General features: G+C 38.8%; 1 protein-coding gene across 1 annotated transcript in view; it reads left to right on the plus strand.

The window, feature by feature from the left end:
* PSMD1 (proteasome 26S subunit, non-ATPase 1) overlaps nt 1–19728 on the plus strand; it is an 83626-nt gene extending 63898 nt beyond the window's left edge. The window contains exons 19-25 of the mRNA XM_068966945.1: nt 1737–1839; nt 7483–7652; nt 9301–9393; nt 11011–11097; nt 11665–11811; nt 17378–17533; nt 19347–19728. Coding sequence (XP_068823046.1) covers nt 1737–1839; nt 7483–7652; nt 9301–9393; nt 11011–11097; nt 11665–11811; nt 17378–17524 — 747 coding nt within the window. The 3' untranslated portion in view covers nt 17525–17533; nt 19347–19728. The remainder of the gene's footprint in view (nt 1–1736; nt 1840–7482; nt 7653–9300; nt 9394–11010; nt 11098–11664; nt 11812–17377; nt 17534–19346) is intronic.
* Nucleotides 19729–22652: the final 2924 nt, after the last annotated feature.

Raw genomic sequence — 22652 nt, forward strand, 5'->3', positions numbered from 1 at the left:
TTAAGTACTAGTCTACTTAATGTTAATTGGATAAACCCATTATATATTTGTATTGATTTTTTTTTTTTTAATTCCATCTTTCAGATGTTGTCTTCTTGTTTTGGGTGTGGTTTTATATTTAAATTTTTCCTTATAATGTACATACAGTGCTTTGTCCAGTGTTTCTTTTTATAAGTTCATGAACCATTTCATAAACTGTTAGCACATAAAATTTCCATCCTATATAAGGTAATGTAAGTGTTCGTCTAAAATAAGTTCAGAATCAAAGGAATTTGACCTGTTGAACCAGAGTAAAGGCATCAAACCTTAGGATTTTTAAAGCTGGAAGGGAATTTGGTGATGATCTCATCATGCAGGGTTTTATAGTTAGAGAAAGTAAGATGTAGAGAAGTGGCCTGTTAATGGTCATAAGCTGGGCAGTGGCACCGTTAGCTCATTGTTTTCCCCATCACATTCTGTTGCTGCCTATGAATAAAAGTAAGCACCATTTTAAGAAGTATTGTTTTGTTAGAGGTAATAGTCATGGAGGACTGGTGGGATTATTCTCTGGTATGGTAAGACAGCCGTACTTATTGAACTATACAATGCCTTTTACGCATTACTTTACGTATATATTACCTCATAATGATCCTTACAACAGCCGTGTAGGTGTTACAATCCCTGTAGAGATGAAGAAACTGAGACTCAGAAAAGGTCAGTATCGAGAACTTACCCAAACAGCTTATTAGAGCAGAGGTATTTATAGGCCAGTGTTGTCTGATCCTGTATTATAGTGCAGTGTGGCCTCCCAGACCAAGATAACTGAAAAGGTGAAGAGATTCTGAAAGAATATGTAGTGTAGATAAAATCATTATGTTAGGGAACTCAAATTCGGTATTTTCCGCTTTTGGCAGATTTGGGGAACTCCATAATCATTCCTTCTTGAACAAGCAGGCTTCTTTCTGAGTACCTACCATTTGAAAAGTGCTTGGTGGGAGAAGAGAAGTGTAAGACATGGAAGAAACTTAAAATATTTCCTTTATTGTCACCCAAAAATCATAGGCACTTTAACAAGAACATATATTTTATAAATCCTGTTTTGTAATTATAAAAGTTAATATATGCTAATTTTAGAAAATACAGAAAATAATAAAGAAGCAAATAGAAATTACCCATAATCTCTCCCGAAATGTATCACCATGTGTGTTTCATTTTAGTGTGTTCTTTTGGTAAGGGTAATTATTACTCCTCAAAAAGTTAATGTGTGTGCATAATGAAAATCTGTATTGTATGTGTGAATATAAATCCAAAACATACTCATGCAGCTGCAGTGAAGAGTAGGTTGTTTTAAGGTAGAATGGAAGGACTATGCCCCATAGGAGCCCTGTAGGTGGATGGTGAGCAGAATAGCCCTAATTCACAGTGCAATGAAAGCCTGTGTTCACTCACACAGTTTCAGCCTGCTGACTAACAGTGGTGCAGTACAAAATAGCATTCAGCATTCCCCCGAGTCTGAATCATCCACTGTGGAATGAGGACTGAAAACAGAACTGGTGCTCTGATACCAGAAAAGTCGTGACATCTGTGCTTCAACCGTGGGACAGATCTGCCGTCAAATCTGGTCCAGATCCCCCTCTCTTTGCATGTTGTGAGTCAGAATTTAGGTTTCGTTACCACTTGAGCAATCTGTTCCCTGCTCTAAAATCACACGGCAAGGGAACAGAATTAGGCTGTAATTCTTTTTCTTGTTCCTTCAGGTGAATCAATTCAGACAACTGTATTCCAAAGTCATCAATGATAAACATGATGATGTCATGGCCAAGTTTGGCGCTATTCTGGCCCAGGGCATACTGGACGCAGGTAAATGTTTTTAAATCTTCTAGATTTATTTATCTCTTGAAATCTAATGAAATATCTGTTCTGACTATATGATGAAGTAGAAATTGAGTCTGAGACAAATTATTTCTGGAAAAAATTTGGAAATAATTTAGTACAGTTAAGGCTGCAAACTGTCAGGGTTTGAATCCCAGTCCCTTTACAGTCCTAGCTATATTTCCCCTCTTTATGTCTGTTTTCTTGTCTTGTAGAGTCTACCTCATAGTGTTGGGAGGATTAAAAATACATGTAAAGCAATTAAAACCATCCCAGTACCTTAGTAAAGTGTTTGATGAGTGCTGGCTGATTCTTTTAATTTTCTTAGTATGTATCAGTTTTAAATAAGTTGACATTGGAAATTTTTTGAGGAAAATAAGTTTTAGATAAATTCTAGCAGCCATATCATCCAAAAGTAAGGTATGTGCAATATCTGCCTAGTATGCATAGCACATTGTACTGGCTCCTGAATTCACATTTGTCATTACTATGCTATGGTTTGTTTCAGAAGAAATAGGCTGATAGAATGGTGTGTTTTAGGGCCTTGGACTTTGGGTTTATTTAGCAGCATACTCTTTAACTGTTTGTTATTATTGGTGATATTTCACTCAGTAGAGTAGAAGGGAGTGAGCATAACTATTTAATTATTAAAGTATGAGATTCTGTCTCTAACTGTACTAGTCATGTATATAATATATGAATTATACATAAAAGAATAAAAAATTATATAATCTTTTTTATTAATCTTTGCTGATTTGGAAGGTAAAAAATAGTATCTCAAGGTTTTCATAGTAATTCTATTATTAGGTGAGCTCTCAAACTTATTAGTTATCTTAATTTCTTCTAATAACTGTTAACCATATTTACTACCACTATTTTATTGGTCAACTAGAAATGTGTTTATATTTCTAGTGAATGAGATCAGGAAAAAAAGCTGAATGTTTTGATAGCTTAGGTTTTTTTGGTTAACCTCTTCATATTTTCCACTTGAAGTATTTTTTAGTCATAGCAAGATTTTCAGTGTTCTTATTTTATGATTTTAGGCAGTCTCCCTGTAGATAAGGCTTTTTAAAAAATCTGTCTCCTTTCTAATTTGATTGTTTTACCTTTTTCTTGATTAAATTTATTAGATTTCTCTTCATATTTGTTTATATGCTACTGTTAGTCTTTCTGCCCCCTAGATTATTTTGGCTTGACTCTTATTTGCTTTATTTTCTCTCTCTCTCTCTTTTTTTTTATAATGTTAGTGCAGTTTTCTAAGTTTCTAAGGCAAATACTCTTCTCTTTTAATCCATTTATCTAATGGCATTTGTTTTGTTTTAATTTTCCAAGAAGTTGAGAGTTTTCTGCTTAAATTTTTAGTGTTTAAGATACGGTTTATGTTTTTCTCTTTTCAATTTAAAAATAGGTTATTGCAGCTGTATATAAATAAAGAAAATATTCTATGGATACTTCAGATGAAGTAAACCATTTCGGTTCTTGACAGTATTGATTCTCTTTTTCCTGTGGTTATAAACATTACAGACATTGACATGCCATAGTTTCTTCCTTCTCATTCTTTGCCACCTTTCGAGATTTTTATGTTATACTTATATTGTCATTGTTCAGTCACTAAGTCATGTCCAACTCTTTACAACCCCATGAACTGCAGCACGACAGGCTTCCCTGTCCTTCACTGTCTCTCAGAGTTTGCTCAAACTCATGTCCATTGAGTCAGTAATGCCATCCAACCATCCATCCTCTGTCATCCCCTTCTCTTGCCCTCAATCTTTCCCAACATCAGGGTGTTTTCCAGCGAGTCAGCTCTTTGCATCAGGTGGCCAAAGTACTGGGGTTTCAACTTCAGCATCAGTCCTTACAGCGAATATCCAAGGTTGACTTCCTTTAGGATTGGCTGGTTTGATCACCTTGCTGTCTAAGGGACTCTCAAGAGTTTTCTCCAGCACCACAATTCAGAAGCATCAGTTCATCAGCATCCAGCCTTCTTTGGGCTTCCCTGATAGCTCGGCTGTTAAAGAATCCACCTGCAGTGCAGGAGACCCTGGCATTGGGAAGATCCCCTGGAGAAGGGATAGGCTACCCATTCCAGTATTCTTGGGCTTCCCTGGTTGCTCAGACGGTAAAGAATCTGCGTGCAATGAGGAAGATCTGGGTTCAGTCCTTGGATTGGGAAGATCCCCTGGAGAAGGGAATGCCTACCCACTCCAGTATTCTTGCCTAGAGGATTCCATGGACAGAGAAGCCTGGCAGACTACAGTCCATTTATTTGGTTGCAAAGAATTGGACACAACTGAGTGACTTTCTCTTCACAGCCTTCTTTATGGTCCAACTCTCACATCCATACATGACTGCTGAAAAAACCATTGCTTTGACTATATGGACTTTTGATAACCAAGTGCTGTCTCTGCTTTTTAATACACTAAGTTTGTCATAGCTATTCTTCCAAGGAGCAAGCTTCTCTTAATTTCGTGGTTGCAGTCACCATCTGCATTGATTTTGGAACCCAAGAAAATGAAATCTGACACTCTTTTGACATTTTCCACATCTATTTGCCATGAAGTGATAGGATCTGATGCCATGATCTTAGTTTTTTTGAATATTGAGTTTTAAGCCGGCTTTTTCCTTCAACAAAAGGCTCTTTAGTTCTTCACTTTCTGCCATTTAAGTGGCATCATCTGCATATCTGAAGCTGTTGACATTTCTCCCAGCAGTCTTGATATCAGCTTGTGATTTGTTGTCATGGCTCATAACAAATACATTCTCTTGTGAAATTATAGTTCTCAGTTTAGTCTTAGATTCATATTTAAATGAATTCTTGCTTACCAGCATTTCTTTTATGCTGCTGCTTTTTCCAGAGTATCTGTACTAAGACTTGACACTTGACTGACTGGATTTTGTCAGTCGCTAGTATTCAGGTTCAGCCTGTGGGTTTTGATAGATGCATGATGACATGTGTCCACCTTTACAGTATGATACGGAATAGTTGTACTGCCTTAAAAGTCCTCTCTGCTCTACCCTTTCATCCCTCCCTCCCTCCTGTCTCCAGTCCCCTAGCAGCCACTAATCTTTTTTGCCATCTCTTAGCTTTAGTGTTTCCTTTTCCAGAATGTTATACAGTTGGAGTCATACAGTGTGTAGCCTTTTCAGATTGACTATTTTTGGTAATTGGTTTTTAAATAGGATTTAGAAGTAACATTTTACCACTCCATAATCTTTTATTTTTTCTTATAAGCTGCTTCGTTTTGAATTTTATGATTTTACACTTCAACCCTTTACTCATTCATTCATTGGTTTTTACTAAATCAGAGTCATTTGTTAAGGAATTGGGGAGAGAACAGTTCTTCATTTTAGCTTTATTCTGCCATCTCTGCTAGAAGTCCTCTCTGTGTTTTCCCCTCCTTCCTCTTTGAACCCCTCTCTCCATCTGCCGCTTTTTGGTGTCTATTTGATCTGTGATGAGCTAATTAAATTTTGGTGCTTCTTTCCATTTCTAGTGTTATTAAAAGTTCTGTAGTGCCACGTTCACTACTAGGAGCATAAAATTATTTCCTTTCCCTTTTTCACTTTGCTTAAGAAAAAACAGTACTGTGATTTGTCTCAGAAGTTAATGGTAGTAGAGAAAATCCGGAGAGGGAAACTTCAAAGAAATGAGTGAAGTTAAAGTTTATGAGAACTCACTCAATGATTTAGTCTCTTCATGGAGAAAAGCTGGAGATTAAGAAAGTTTATAGTTGAAGTTTATAAAACTGTGCAAATACTATCAGTAAAATAAACTTGCCCTTGTTTTATATTAATCTCACACTGTTAGAACCAAAGGCAGGTTTAGTTTCTAGTCTGAAGAAGATAGATTTCATTGAAATAAGAGGAAATTCAGCTTCAAAACTTAGGTCAAATATCACATTTTCTAGGAAGCCTTTCCTTCCCTTCTACCCTCTTCAGCCTCTGCCGTGGGTTAGGTGAGCCTAGCTTTATACTAGTCATAATACTTTTATGCCTTATTTTAATTATCAAATTATCCATCTTCACTAGATTGAAGCTGCTTGGAATCTTTTTCAGCATTTTGTTCAGAATTCTCAATCCGTAGTGAGCATTCTGTGAATGTGAGGTCAGAATGGGGAGGAATATAAGCCAACAGTAAAAGAACTCATTCCTATTGGAAAAATACATTTAAAGTATACCTGATTTTTTTTCTAGGTAAAATCGTAAATGAAATATCTATAAAGGAGTACTGAAAAAATCTAGATTATTTGGTTGAACAGTAGAACCCTGATTCTTACAAGAAATTAAAATGCTTTTTGGTTTAGTAAAGTTTATACTCATTTCCTGATTCCAAGCAAAACGTGAAGGCATGTGTGAGACACTGAGATGAAATGGAATCAAGCAATGGAGATCCACAATTGGAATTCAGATTAGGATGTTGACTAGGCACAAACAAGCCCCGTTTTCATAGGCTATATTATATGAAATATAACTCTGGACCCCCAGAGTTCTGGGGTCCAACACTAACACTGTTACTATAGACCAGAGGCAGCAGTACAGTAGCCCATGGGCCGTATCTGCCTTAAACATATGTTTTTGCCTGCCTAGCAAAATGTGCAAATGTTTGTCAGAAATCCAGATTCAAGTGTACTTTTAAAAACAAAATTACATGATGACCATGGACCTACACCCCGAGTAACATGTCCTCTCTAAACATGATATGAACTTCTCGGTTTGCTTCAGTCGTATTGCTTTCTCATTTGTTTCATGTTTGCAACCTCCAGAGCATCCTAGAATCTCAGCCTTATGAGGGCCTGTAAAGATGTAGCTAACTGACACTTGGCCTTTAGTTCTTTTTTACTAGCTCTCAAACTGTATTTCTCTGTACTCCCTCAGGGAATAGTCTAGGAGACATGGCAACTGGTAGATTAATAGGTCAGGTTCAAGCCCAAAATCTCTTCTGATTTAATAGAATTAGCTCTGATTTGTTTTATATATTATGCTTCCTCCAAAAATTTTTTCAATCAAATCAAAGATTGGATTTACAGTTTTTCTTTTGTTCATGGTAGTGCTCTAGTGCAGATGGTCAAATTCAAACTCTCATTTTGCCAGTGGGGCAAAAAAAACCTTTTAGAGGTAAAATGATTTGTATAAGATCACAAGCCTAGTTAATCTTGGTGCTACCTGCATTCAGACAATACTAAAGCAGAAAGACAAAAATAAGCAAGCAGTATCTACCTCTTGTCTTATGCTGTTGTTTGCAAATATGATATGTATTAAAATTTTGCTTTTCATTTGTACATTAAAAGCCAGTATACAATATAGATTAATATTTAATTTAGCATACAAGTTCTGATGTCCTTCAGGCTTAGTTTTTTAAAAAATGCCGTGTGTGTGTGTGTGTGTGTAGTCTCTTGTCTGTGTGTGTGTGTCTGTGTGTGTGTGTAAGTGTAAAGAAGTTTTCGATTACCCTGAGTCCAGCATTTCCTTTTGGAGACCCTTCATAGATCATTGGCTAATTCCAGTGACTTCATATTAGATTTTATGAACTATACGCTCAAACTAATCACCAGATTCTTTTCTACTGCAGTACTTAGAAATTTTAGTTTGCTCTGCTAGATTTATGTTCGTGATTTCTCTCCTTTTCTGCAGGTGGACATAATGTCACGATCTCCTTGCAGTCCAGAACTGGACACACCCATATGCCTTCTGTGGTTGGCGTCCTTGTCTTTACCCAGTTCTGGTTCTGGTTTCCTCTTTCACACTTCCTGTCATTGGCTTATACCCCTACCTGTGTCATTGGCCTGAACAAAGACTTAAAGGTATGTTTGCAAGAGCTCAGTTTTATAGTATATCTTTACTATATCGTGTTCGCCACCCACTCATGAAAATTTTAAAGATTAGTTGGCATCTTATTAATAAAATATTTTCCCCTCAGACTGAATCACCTTACTGAAAGGAGTGTGTTGGTGGAAGTTTTGAAAATTAAGTCTCTTTACTAACAGTGTAACCTTGGGTAAATCAGTTAAGAAATGGTGAGAGAGGGCAAAGGCTTTATAATCATTGATGAATTTTATTTAATATTGAAGGTCTGTGAGAGCCGTCATAGGATTTCATGCAGATAAATGACATGGTGAGATTTGCAGTTTAGAAACATCATTCTGGTATCAGTGGAAATTTGTTACAATGCTGTTGTAACAGTCTGGGCAAGGGAGACCTAAACTAAATCTTACTAAGAAAGGAAGGTTAGAGACAGGGATATGCTCCACTGTTACGTGATGCTAGAGTGTTTGCTGGAGGAAAGGATTGTTACTAAAGGGAAAACAAGATAGGTGGATGTCCCTTTGGTAGTGACAAAACAGGACCAGGGAGGTGAGGAGCCAGGGGCAGTCATAGAATGAAACTAGTCACATAAGGCAAAGACCTAAGGTGATGCATTCCCTGTCATCACACTATTTTGAGGGGGGAAATAGGGGTGGGGGTCGTGGTTTCACTTGTGTCTTTCTCAGTCCTTTGGCCCAGTGATTCACTTTCTTGGTCTTCCATCCTCTCAGAGGCTTTCTGACTTTTAGGTAACTCTTAACGTTTGGTTATCATTGTTGTTAAAACATTCTTTAAGTTTTCAGGGTGGAAAAATTTTAGGTAAAAAAAATGATGGGTAAAGATTGAGTGTTTCACTGGATTGATTTTTTTTCTTCTTCAGTATAGCTGTATAGCCAATTAATTGTCTTGTAAGTGTTTCAGTATTAACTACTCATGTATATATATATTGAGCAGTTTGCTCTCTTAGAGCAAGAATCTTTTGGTTTCCCAAACCAAATCTCTAACATTGTGGTTAAACATACAGTGTAATCTTAGGGACTTCTTCCTTTGGCACACAGTTTTGTGATCTCTGTCCATTCCTTACAATGAAAGTGGGTTGGAAAAGGCAACGTTGCTTGTCCTAGTAAATGGGGTGCTTATTACCATTCCCTATCAATGCAAATTGGGTAAATAGAGAAAAATTCAGACTAGAGAACTTTAAATCTGGTCACCAAGTAATACAAAGCCAACTTTTCCATTAGGCTTATGCTAGACTCTGTAGTGTAAGGAAGGGACATGGAAGTTGGGTGTGCAGATTAGATAATCAGATGACACTACAAAAAAGGTAACAGTTGATCTGATGCTCACACCATGACTGGGACTTAACCCTCTGAAGCAGGGTGCATGGTAAAATGAAAAATGGGCACAGAGCTTCAAGAAAGTATAGGGAACCACAGTAGTTCTGTAAAGCCCCTCACAACCAACTCAGTGAAAGAAGACAGATGCTTTTAAGGGAAGTGTGGTAACATAATTGAACAGCTGTGTGATTTAATGTGAATTGAAACTTCTGGCATCCCTTTGCATCTGTGTGCTTATTTTGGGTATAGAAACCTTAAACCTTGATTTTGATTATTTTAATAAAGGGGAGGAATTCTCTTATTTCTTCAGATGCCAAAAGTTCAATATAAATCAAACTGTAAACCATCAACATTTGCGTATCCTGCCCCTCTGGAAGTACCAAAAGAAAAAGAAAAGGAAAAGGTAGGTCTTTTGTTACTTTGAGCACCATTTATACCTGTATAAGAGCCGCTTAGTGTTTTAAATACTGTTATGTTTTAAAGTAGGTATTTTTAAAGTAATACTTCTTATGGTCAAATCCAGCATTACATAAGAGTATGGAGTGAAAGCCCTTTTCTCTCCTGGTCATCCAGCTCCCATGTTTCAGGGGTCATAATTTGTGAATCCTCCAAATGTTTTTTCTGCACATGTCAATACTTTTTATACCGCAAATCATGTTTTCTACATACTGTTCTGCATCTTACTGTTTTCATTTTAGCGGTTCTTTCAATGTGTATTGATCTCGTTTTTTCCGAAGCTGCAGAGCAATCCCTTTGTGTGTATATTGTTTACCAGTTCCTTGTGTGATAGACATTTAAGGTTATTTCTGATTTGTCACTGTTACAGAAGAGACTGGGATAGAGTTTTTATACGTGTGTATTTGTGCACTTGTACAAGTATATCCGTAAGTTAGGATCTTACATGTAGAATTGCTTAATCAAAAGTAATGCAAATTGTTAATTTTTATAAGTATTAACTGAATTTCCTTTCAAAATGGATATAACCAATTTATAGTCCTCCCAATGAGTATAAAGATATTCAGTTAAACTGTGGTAAAATTGAGAGCTGTGCTTGTCCCTGTAGTTTTCTCAGTAAAATTATCCTTTATGACACTTCAGGTTTAGGAAAATGACTTTTTCTCTTAAGAGAATATTCCATCTTAGCCAGTTGATTGTTTGCTGTAAATGTTATGGTTAAGTAGGGATAATTATGTAATTGACAAAATTTCCAGGTGATAGGTGATAGTGTCCTTTGATAATAGCATCTTGTTCATCAGCTGTGTATCTAATTCATCAGCTGTGTTTCAGGGTGCCCCCCAACACCTTTGAGTCTAAAACAAGGGCAGCTTTACACATTTACTGCCTAGCCTTTCAAGGTCCCTGTTTCACCTCTGGTTTCAGCGAGACCCATCAAGGATGATAATTCCAGGTTAACCACTTAGCCACTGTGGGTTACCATTGTAGGGCATCTAGTCCAGTGAGAGAGCTTTACAACCAAGTCTGGAGAAAATTTTTGTTTTCCAGTGCTTTCCCTATAAAGTAAAAAAGGATGCGGTACCCAAATCTCTGTCTCAGAAACTTATCATAGCAAATTAATATCTAAGGTATACTACAGATTAAAAAAAAAAAATTTAGAGCTATATTGGACACAAGCCTCTAGCAACTAAAGATTTACCTGATGACTGTAACAGTGAGTTATCCTTATATTCCCAGATTATTTTGTTCTTTTTGATTCTTTACTACCAGGAAACAATAGCATTGTAGAACGGAATTCTTACTGGGCTTGTGCATTTGTGTGTAAGTGAAAGTGTTAGTTGCTCAATTGTTGTGACCTTGTGGACTGTAGCCTGCCAGGCTTTTCTGTCCATGGCATTCTCCAGGCAAGAATGCTGGAGTGGGTTGTCAGTCTCTTCTCCAGAGGATCTTCCTGACCCAGGGATTGAACCTGGGTCTCCTGCATTGCAGGCAGATTCTTGACCCTCTGAAGTACCAGGGAAGCCCGTGTAAGTATTACAACAGTTTACTCTGTTCACTCCTCTAGGTTTCTACTGCTGTGTTATCTATAACTGCCAAGGCTAAAAAGAAGGAAAAAGAAAAGGAAAAAAAGGAAGAGGAGAAAATGGAAGTGGTGGGTATAACTTTCTGGTGATATGGGTTGATGTAGCTGTCTCTGTTATGGTCCAGATTCTTTCTTAGTTGAACGTTGTTATACCTTGCTCTTGACTTCCTTTAAATAATTATCCTGTTCAAGCATGGAAACCCATAAAATTTTAATTGAAAGAGACTTTAGAAATTAAACTCATTCATGGGAATAATAGTAGGGTACAAATCAAGAATGAGTTCTTGGAAGGAATGACAACTAAAATGGGTTTTGAAGGGCAGAGTAGGATTTTCATCAGACAGTGCGGTGATGGTAGGAGAAAGAAAAGCCCTTTCAGGCAAAGGCAACATCATTTATTTAAATATCTCTGCTAATGGAAAAACCTTCTTACCCTTTTCAATTAAGTTAAATATCACTCTCATCCCCAAGCAGTTACCATCTCTCTCTTCTGAGTCTGGTATCATTTTGGTTCTATTTCCATTATATCTAATCCTAACTACCTTTTGCACCTGATAGTTGCTCAGTAAATTTATTAAACAGTGCTGTAGAACAGAAGTGAACCTTTATGGGACTATATTTTTTTCCTCCCTGTAGGATGAGACAGAGAAAAAGGAAGAAAAAGAGAAGAAAAAAGAACCTGAGCCAAACTTCCAGTTATTGGATAACCCAGCCCGAGTTATGCCTGCCCAGCTTAAGGTCCTAAGCATGCTGGAGACCTGTAGATACCAGCCTTTCAAACCCGTAAGTTACCAATGGCCCTTAGTTATATACCAGTAGGATATTAATCTATAAGTCAATGGAATCTTTATAGAGAAGGATAAATTGCCCAAATGTTGGAAACAGCTCTCTAGTACTAATAAATCTCTTAGCAAAAGCAAACATACCCTTCCATTCATACAGATTTGGATTCTTGACTTTTGTGTAACCATTCATCTACCAAAGGTTTACATCATAGAGTTACTAATACAGCATAGTGATTAGGACCATGGACTCTGGAGCTGGACATCCTGAGTTTAAATCCTGATTCTACCACTTCCAGCCTGTGTGAAATCCTCTCTCCATCAGTTTTCACTACTATAAGAATTACCATCCCTAACTCACGAGAATGTGATGGAACAACGTAATATACAAGTGTATACAAGCTTGTATATAAGCATATACAGTTAATACACAAGCACAAGAATGTTCTGTTTTAGAATTAGATAAGGATCTTCATGCCACTTAATTTATTCTAGGGCAGAAAGTTTCATGTTAGAAACAAATGCTGATCAGAAATTTGAGCATGATATTGTCTTTCTTTTTTGGGTTCTTATATCTTGCAGACTGGAGAACCATTAGTAGACACACTTAGTAAATTCAAATCCTGGACCAATCTGAAATGTCATAGATAAGATTTCTAGATCCTTCTGGAAAAGTAAACCCATTATTATCAGCTTGAAGGTGTTCCCTGCTGGTGGTGACAACTCTTAAAATTGTGAGTCAGGGTCTTACCTGACTAGATTATCAGGAAACAAGGGCAGAGGATAGAAGATAGCTGTATTTAATGGAAGAGCTGGAACTGGGTGGAACTGAGTTTATATTGCAACTCTGCCATGTCTTAGCTGTGTGACTGAGACACCTCATTTAATTGCTTCCTGTTTGTTTCCTCATCTAATAATTGGAATGGTGATACTACCTACCACTCAGGAATATTGTTAAGATTAAATAGGTTGTTATGTGTGAAATACCTAAAACAATATCTATAGGTGGTAAATCCTCAGTAGCTATTACTTGGTTATGGTGACAAGTCATCAGACATCTGTGGGTAGCAGGCAGTAAGGCCAGGAAGGATAGAACAGTTTGAAGGTCTTCTCCCACCTCCTATTAATCTTGCATTCAGTTCAGTTCAGTTCAGTCGCTCAGTCGTGTCCGACTCTTTGCGACCCCATGAATTGCAGCACGCCAGGCCTCCCTGTCTATCACCAACTCCCGGAGTTCACTCAAACTCACGGCCCTCGAGTCGGTGACGCCATCCAGCCATCTCATCCTCTGTCGTCCCCTTCTCCTCCTGCCCCCAATCCCTCCCAGCATCAGAGTCTTTTCCAATGAGTCAACTCTTCACATGAGGTGGCCAAAGTACTGGAGCTTCAGTTTTAGCATCATTCCTTCCAAAGAACACCCAGGACTGATCTCCTTTAGAATGGACTGGTTGGATCTCCTTACAGTCCAAGGGACTCTCAAGAGTCTTCTCCAACACCACAGTTCAAAAGCATCAATTCTTCGGCGCTCAGCCTTCTTCACAGTCCAACTCTCACATCCATACATGACCATTGGAAAAACCATAGCCTTGACTAGACAGACCTTAGTCAGCAAAGTAATGTCTCTGCTTTTGAATATACTATCTAGGTTGGTCATAAGTTTCCTTCCAAGGAGTAAGCGTCTTTTAATTTCATGGCTGCAGTCACCATCTGCAGTGATTTTCGAGCCCCCCAAAATAAAGTCTGACACTGTTTCCACTGTTTCCCCATCTATTTCCCACGAAGTGATGGGACCGGATGCCATGATCTTCGTTTTCTGAATGTTGAGCTTTAAGCCAACTTTTTCACTCTCCTCTTTCACTTTCATCAAGAGGCCTTTTAGTTCCTCTTCACTTTCTGCCATAAGGGTGGTGTCATCTGCATATCTGAGGTTATTGATATTTCACCCGGCAATCTTGATTCCAGTTTGTGCTTCCTCCAGCCCAGCATTTTTCATGATGTACTCTGCATATAAGTTAAATAAGCAGGGTGACAATATACAGCCTTGGCGTACTCCTTTTCCTATTTGGAACCAGTCTGTTGTTCCATGTCCAGTTCTAACTGTTGCTTCCTGATTGGGACCCAATACTACTTGGCCTGTAGTGTTGAATGAATTAATTGGTAGAACCACCAGTGGAGAAGGGAATGGCAACCCACTCCAGTATTCTTGCCTAGAGAATCCCATGCACAGAGGAGAGCCTAGTGGGCTACAGTCCGTGGGGTTGCAAAGAGTCGAACACAACTGAGTGACTTTCACTCACTCACCAGTGGACACATTATATTAGTCACTGTCTAATCTGCAACCCACCTTGCCTAAGTGACATGTTTCTAGAAAATATATTCTAACAGCATACTTTCAAAACTGCTCTTGCCAGAACAGCTGTATTAGTGCACAACCAGTGAACAGTTTAAGCACACACAAGACATCCAGTGATTTTGATAGTTACGAAGAACTAAAGACAGCAAAGTATATGCTCAGTGTCATGACACCATATGAGGAGGCTGGTTTGCCTCAGCTGGAACTTAAATGATTGTTAAAGCTTTGCTTAAATCAGAGGAAGCTGTAACAGTTGTTCACTTCTGAGCCAAAATATATTTCCTATGTCTGTGCCTGGCTGCCTGTTGAAGGTAGGACCCCAGTCGTACACATAGCCCCTCAGCAAAGACTGGGAGACTTATTCCAAGTATTTAAGGAACTCCCTCACTAGTTACTAGCTGTCCGGTCAGATAACTGAGAGATTTCAGTGGTCACATACAACAAAAATACTTTCTAGAAAAGTCACAAAACATAACTTTTTTTTTAATGGGCAAAGGATTTGAATAGGCATTTCTCCAAAGAAGATTTACAAATGGCCAAAAGCACATGAAGACTCTCAACGTCATTCATCGTAAGGGAAATGTAAATCAAAACCACAGGGAGATGCTTCATCATACCTACTAGTATACCTGTAATCAAAAAGACAGACAGTAAATTTTTGATTACAGTTAGCAAGGATGTAGGAAATTGGAGCCTCAGGCGGCACTGGTGTAGGAGTGCACAGTGTTGGTGCAGCCCCTATGGAAACCGATTTGACAGTTCATTGAAAAATTAAACACAGGCGCATCATATGACCCAGCAGTTCCACTCCTTGGTATATGCCCAAGAGAATGAAAACCATGTCCACGCAAACACTTGTACACTGATGTTTCTATCAGCTTTACACATAATAGCCAAAAGGTATAAACAACTCAGATGTCCATCAAGTGGTGGGTGAATAAATAAAAATGATATGCACAATGGAATTTTATTCAGCCAAAAGAAATGACATAGTGATGTATACTGCACCATGTTTGAACCTAAAAACATTATCCTAAATGAGAAAAGCCAGACACAAAAGACCACATGTTGTATGATTCTGTTTATTTGAGATGTCCAAAACAGACGAATCCATAGAAACAGAAGTTGTTTTAGTGGTTACAAGGGCTGGAAGTAGGGAAAAATGAAGAATTACTGCTAATAGATGCAGAATTTCTTTTAGATTAAACATTCATCAGAATGTTCTCTTCAATTAGATAGTGGAAGTGGTTGCATGACTTTGTGAATATACTTTAAAAAAAAACCCACTGAATTGTATACTTAAAAGCGTTAATTTATATTATGTGAATTATATCTCAGTTTTGGAAAAAAGACTGCCTCTGTGTGTTTGTGGTGAAGAAAAGAGTACCCCCTGACTCATCTCCTCTAGTACCATGCTGGCAGGGTCATCAGCTCCTTCCTCAGACTTTGCATTTAATCTTGAAAATGGGTTGTATTCCTCCTATTTCCTGTCCATCTTAAAAGACGCCTTACAGAGAGTGTAGAGCTTTTGGCAGCAGGAAGTATCCCATTGCCTCTGTCTTCAGTTGTCACTAGCCTTCTCAGAAAACGGGCTGTCGTGTATCTTATTTTCTTATTAGAGAATGTGTGAACTCTCTAACATATAAGGCATTAATAAACCTAAACCATGTAGGTATAAAAAGCTCTTCCTATATGTTGGTTATACTGCAGGATTTGGGCTGGAGCATTCCAGTTAAGCACAAAATAGTACTGTTACAACCCTAGAGCCATTATTTCCAAAATGCAGGAAGTCCTTTGCTGAATCTCCATTGGTCCTTTAGAGGTTCATACACACTTTTAGACCATGGAGTATTAAGATAGTGGCCAAGTAACTCTGTTCTTGGGTGAATATTGGTAGTCAAGTCAGGGACCATTCATACAATGGCTTTTTTTCAAGAAAACTTTTTAAGGAAAGGGGTTATAGATTAATATGTATGGATATGTGTGTATTGAGACAGGGGAAGCAGTTTAGAAATTCATGCAGGCACACCAGTTTTATAGCATGGCAGAGCAGGGTTCTGATGGGTAAAAAATTAGATTAGGTTGAACTGCAGAGATGCTTATACATATGTGAATCATTTGACTAATGTGCTTGGGCTTCTTTTCCTTCCCAGTAATGTGCTTTGGTAGAAATGTGTTTTTTTCCAGATGTGCCCTCCACTGTTGACTGATTTAATTACAGAGAGCAGCTTTCCATTTCCTTTGACACAGGCAAGCAAATAGAATAAGATTGGTACACCAGAGATGGGCGAACAGTTTGGCGCTTGAATTTACCTTTTGCTAATATGTTTGGGAGAGGGCTTAATAGAATTGCTTCTACATTCTACTTCCCTTTTATTTCCCATCTAGTTTTTCACTGTCTTGGATCACAATGATTTGTAAATTAAAATGAAAAACACTCAGATATTTGCGATATTTATATTGTTCTGTCATTCTAAAATTTCTGGAGAAAAATACTCTTTTCATTTATAAATTGTCTTTTGTGTCCAAAATGATGCTTTTCACACAAATGATAAAAGGATCTATTAGATTGTGTGTCTTAAACTTTAGCATGCATAAAAATCACCTGAGGATCTTGTTAAAACACAGATTCAGGATTCTAAAGTAGGGCTAAGTTTTCTGCATTTCTGACAAGCTCTGACATGATAATGATGCTACTGGCCCAGGACCGCATGTTGAGTGGCACGGCATTAGACTGCCTCGTTGGATAGTAAACGTTTTCCCTGCAGTCCAGCTGAGGCCAGTACAGTACTAGATAACGCTTCTTAAATCGGGATGCATCGTCCAGACAGAGCAACACCATGTGTTCCACCCTCCAGAGCCACTGGGTTAGATTTGCAGATACTCCTGTAGCCGACAGTTATCTTTATCCTTTGTTATGTACACTGGCAGTGCTGTCCACAGTCAGTCCTCAGACTAACCTGAAGGAATAGATGAGGAAGATATTATTAGCCCCATCTTACAGTTGAACAGTTAAGTTACTGGTGTAGCATCACACAGGGACAAATGCCAAGTTTCCTGACTGTCATCTAGGAGAGTGTAGTTCCAGTTTTCTACTTCCAAATCATTCTCATTCTCTTGGGGTACCATTTAACAAGTAAGCACTCAAGATTGTGGAGCATTCTGGAAATACGAGTGGAGCTTGAGCATCTTCATTCCTTGCTCTGTTTAATAGCTGTCCATTGGAGGCATCATCATTCTGAAGGATACCAGTGAAGACATTGAAGAGCTGGTGGAACCCGTGGCAGCTCATGGCCCAAAAATTGAGGAGGAAGAACAAGAGCCAGAACCCCCAGAACCATTTGAGTATATTGATGACTAAGGACCAGAGGTGCGTGTGGAGCAAAATTGTGTACCGCGAGAAGTCTCTCTGTCGATTCTTCACAAATGATTTTACAAGGATCTGGTCTCACTTTCCCCTTCTGTTCTTAATCCCTATTTATGTAATGACATTAAAACTTCTCTTTATTTAACTTCTTCCTGAATATGTAACCACCAATTCCTTTTTCTTTTTTTCTTGATTCTCTCCCCTAGTCTAGTGTTCTGCCAATTCTGTTCAAAGTGGCTGGTCTGCAAACTGTTTTCATAGGTCCCTGAGGAAGGGGCTTGCTCCAGAATGTGACTCAGTTCTTCACTCATCAAAAAACCTTGCTATCCCCTAACCCCCCCCAAAAATCAGCTGAACTGAACTGACTGGCCGCTCAGTTGATTTCCATTCTGATGTAAGCTCCTTCTTGTGGATCAGTTATAGTTTGTGGACTGGCACTGTTCTGTGGATCCCACTTTGAGTAGCACAGGTCTGAATTTCTCATGATTCTTCTCTCTTTCTTTTGGTAATACTTCTGGCTCTAAAAGCCTTACTATTCATTTATTCAGTGAAGTTACTGAACATCTAATATGTATAAGACAATAGTGCTTATGGGTACTTATGGTCAGTTAGACTGTAAACAAAGCTTTGTCCAGTTGAAAAAGATAATTATTATGCCAGTTTCCTAACCATGTTGAAGGGGATTTTTAGGTGCAAAAGACTGTCATTTCACAAAATTATCATTCTACTCCTCTATTTCTTTTTCAAGTGGGTGTTACCTGTTTGAAAATGCAATTCCCTGGTGGCTCAGATGATAAAAAATCCAGAAAACCTGGGTTCAGTCCCTGGGTTGGGAAGATACCCTGGAGGAGGGCATGGCAACCCACTCCAGTGTTCTTGCCTGGAGAATCCCCATGGGCAGAGGAGCCTGGAGGGCTACAGTTCATGGGGTCACAAAGAGTCTGACACGACTGAGCAGCTAAGCACACACAAACTGTATAATCAAGGTTCTCTAATCCCACCGTAGGACAAATAGGTTGTAAAACAAACATGAATTGTACTCTTCAAAGAAGATTAGAATACTATCATTGTGACAAAGGAAAAATACATTTTAAATGTCATATTGCAGATCTGGCTCCATAAGTAACAATTAATTAAAGCTTTCTCAGATAAATAATTAAGGCAGAAACCCTGCTCTTAGTAGAAACATATAGTCAGACCCCCAAGAGACAATTTGCAGATTTATAACCTCCCTTCCTGCTTTTGAAAATTACCTTTCAGCTCTTAATGGTTTCCTAAGCTTTACTCAACCAGCACACAGCAGTATTAATACCCTGAGCTCTCAGTTTGTGTGCAGAACTGAGCTTACATTAGCCCCTGGCAGCCTTTCACAGTCCCCTGCTGAAAACCTCCCAATTAAGTCTTTCAGAGCTGTGAGCTACCAGATGGTGTACAAGTTTTCATTTGGAAATTGGATTCTTGTTAGTTTTTAAAAGGGGAAAACATTCAGTCTAATAAGAATTTGAAAGCTATAGTCTGTCTTAGAAAACTGGCATATTAGGACTGTATCAGCAGGGTTTGGGGCTCGTTTTGTTTTGTTTTGTTTTGTTATGTCTTGGCTGCACCAGGCCACATGCCCGATCCTAGTTCCCAGACCAGGGATCCCAAATTTGTGCACCCTGTGGTGGAAGTGTGACGTCTTAACCATTGGACTGCCAGGAAAGTCCCTAGGGGCTAGTTTTAAACTTCAACATCTAGTGTCTTTGGGGGTTTTTGTTTTTTAATGTTTTTTTAAATTAAGAGTAACCCTAGCTTCTCCCTCTCCCCGCTACCCCAGGATCTTATTGCTCACCTGAAGAAGATTGTCCAGGCTCATATTGGAAATGCCTGTGAGGAAATTTATGCTGAGACCTGCTATTCACTGCATGTATCATTGCCTCTGTGCTGACCTTGTCTGCAAGTCTTTGGTTGAAGAGATGGTATATGACTAGTGTTCTCTTTCACACAACTTGGTTTTCAAATAAATATATTAAGATCTTCAGATGGACAAGGACTTCTTATTTGTTTTTCAGCCTGGATTGTAAATAAATGGATCAAATACTATTCTCCCCACCATGAAACCCCTGAACCCAAAGAGCTGAATCTGATTCCTGGGGTGAATAGGCATGACTTTAATATCAGTGAAGGAGTTAAACTATTTTATAAATTATTTGAAAAATAATGGGAAAAAAATAAAAACAACCACCTTTGTTTATTCAGTTCAGTTCATTTCAGTCACTCAGTTGTGTCCGTCTCTTCACGACCCCATGGACCACAGCACACCAGACTTCCCTGTCCATCACCAACTCCTAGAGTTTATTCAAACTCATGTCCATTGACTTGGTGATGCCATCCAACCATCTCATCCTCTGTCGTCCCCTTCTCCTCCTGCCTTCAATCTTTCCCAGCATTAGGGTCTTTTCCAGTGAGTCAGCTCTTCGCATGAGGTGGCCAAAGTATTGGAGTTTCAGCTTCAACATCAGTCCTTCTAGTGAACACCCAGGACTGATCTCCTTTAGGATGGACTGGTTGGATCTCCTTGCAGTCCAAGGGACTCTCAAGAGTCTTCTCCAACATCACAGTTCAAAAGCATCAATTCTTTGGTGCTCAGCTTTCTTTATAGTTGAACTCTCACATCCATACATGACCACTGGAAAAACCATAGCCTTGACGAGATGGACCTTTGTTGGCAAAGTAATGTCTCTTTTTAATATGCTGTCTAGGATGGTCATAGCTTTTCTTCCAGAGGTAAGCACCTCCTGGCTGCAGTCACCATCTGCAGTGATTTTGGAGCCCAAGAAAATAAAGTTACCACTGCTTCCACTGTTTCCCCATCCATTTGCCATGAAGTGATGGGACCAGATGCCATGATCTTAGTTTTCTGAATGTTGAGCTTTAAGACAACTTTTTCACTCTCTTTCACTTTCATCAGGAGGCTCTTTAGTTCTTCACTTGCTGCCATAAGGGTGATGTCATCTGCATATCTGAGGTTATTGATATTTCTCCCGACAATCTTGATTCCCACTTGGGCTTCATCCAGCCCAGCATTTCTCATGATATACTATGCATATAAGTTAAACAAGCGGAGTGACAGAATACAGCCTTGATGTACTCCTTTTCTTATTTGGAACCAGTCTGTTGTTCTAAGTCCAGTTCTAACTGTTGCTTCCTGACCTGCATACAGATTTCTCAAGAGGCAGGTCAGGTGGTCTGGTATTCCCATCTCTCGAAGAATTTTTCACAGTTTACTGTGATCCACACAGTCAAAGGCTTTGGCATAGTCAATAAAGCAGAAATAGATGTTTTTCTGGAACTCTTGCTTTTTCCATGATCCAGCAGATGTTGGCAATTTGATCTGGTTCCTCTGCCTTTTCTAAAACCAGCTTGAACATCTGGAAGTTCACGGTTCATGTATTGCTGAAGCCTGGCTTGGAGAATTTTGAGCATTACTTTACTAGCATGTGAGATGAGTGCAATTGTGCGGTAGTTTGAGCATTCTTTGGCATTGCCTTTCTTTGGGATTGGAATGAAAACTGACCTTTTCCAGTCCTGTGGCCACTTCTGAGTTTTCCAAATTTGCTGGCATATTGAGTGCAGCACTTTCACAGCATCATCTTCCAATATTTGAAATAGCTCAACTGGAATTCCATCACCTCCACTAGCTTTGTTCGTAGTGATGCTTCCTAAGGCCCACTTGACTTCACATTCCAGGATATCTGGCTCTAGATGACTGATCACACCATCATGATTATCTTGGTCGTGAAGATCTTTTTTGTACAGTTCTTCTGGGTATTCTTGCCACCTCTTAATATCTTCTGCTTCTGTTAGGTCCATACCATTTCTGTTCGTTTTCAAGCTCATCTTTGCATGACATGTTCCCTTGGTATCTCTAATTTTCTTGAAGAGATCTCTAGACTTTCCCATTCTGTTGTTTTCCTCTATTTCTTTGCATTGATGGCTGAGGAAGGCTTTCTTATCTCTCCTTGCTATTCTTTGGAACTCTGCATTCAAATGGGTATATCTTTCCTTTTCTCCTTTGCTTTTCGCTTCTCTTCTTTTCACAGCTATTCGTAAGGCCTCCTCAGACAGCCATTTTGCTTTTTTGTATTTCTTTTTCTTGGGGGTGGTCTTGAGCCCTGTCTCCTGTACAATGTCATGAACCTCCGTCCATAGTTCATAGGCACTCTGTCTATCAGATCTAGGCCCTTAAATCTATTTCTCACTTCTACTGTATAATTGTAAGGGATTTGATTTAGGTCATACCTGAATGGTCTAGCGGTTTTCCCTACTTTCTTCAATTTAAATCTGAAATTGGCAACAAGGAGTTCATGATCTGAGCCACAGTCAGCTCCCAGTCTTGTTTTTGCTGACCGTATAGAGCTTCTCCATCTTTGGTTGCAAAGAATATAATCAGTCTGATTTCATTGTTGGCTATCTGGTGATGTCCATGTGTAGAGTCTTCTCTTGTGCTGTTGGAAGAACGTGTTTGCTATGATTAGTGCGTTCTCTTGACAAAACTCTGTTAGGCTTTGCCCTGCTTCATTCTGTACTCCAAGGCCAAATTTGCCTGTTACTCCAGGTGTTTCTTGACTTTCTACTTTTGCATTCCAGTCCCCTGTAATGAAAAGGACATCTTTATTGGGTGTTAGTTTTAAAAGGTCTTGTAGGCCTTCATAGAACCGTTCAGCTTCTTCAGCGTTACTGGTTGGGGCATAGACTTGGATTACTGTGATACTGAATGGTTTGCCTTGGAAACGAACAGAGATCATTCTGTTGTTTTTGAGATGGTATCCAAGTACTACATTTCGGACTCTTGTTGACTGTGATGGCTACTCCATTTCTTCTAAGGGATTCCTGCCCGCAGTAGTAGATATAATGGTCATCTGAGTTAAATTCACCCATTCCAGTCCATTTTAGTTTGCTGATTCCTAGAATGTCAACGTTCACTCTTGCCATCTCTTGTTTGCCCACTTCCAATTTGCCTTGATTCATGGACCTAACGTTCCAGGTTCCCATGCAATATTGCTCTTTACAGCATCAGACCTTGCTTCTATCACCAGTCACATTCACAAACGGGTGTTGCTTTTGCTTTGGCTCTGCCTCT

Source organism: Capricornis sumatraensis, chromosome 3, assembly GCF_032405125.1.
Source record: "Capricornis sumatraensis isolate serow.1 chromosome 3, serow.2, whole genome shotgun sequence".
Lineage (NCBI taxonomy): Eukaryota > Metazoa > Chordata > Mammalia > Artiodactyla > Bovidae > Capricornis > Capricornis sumatraensis.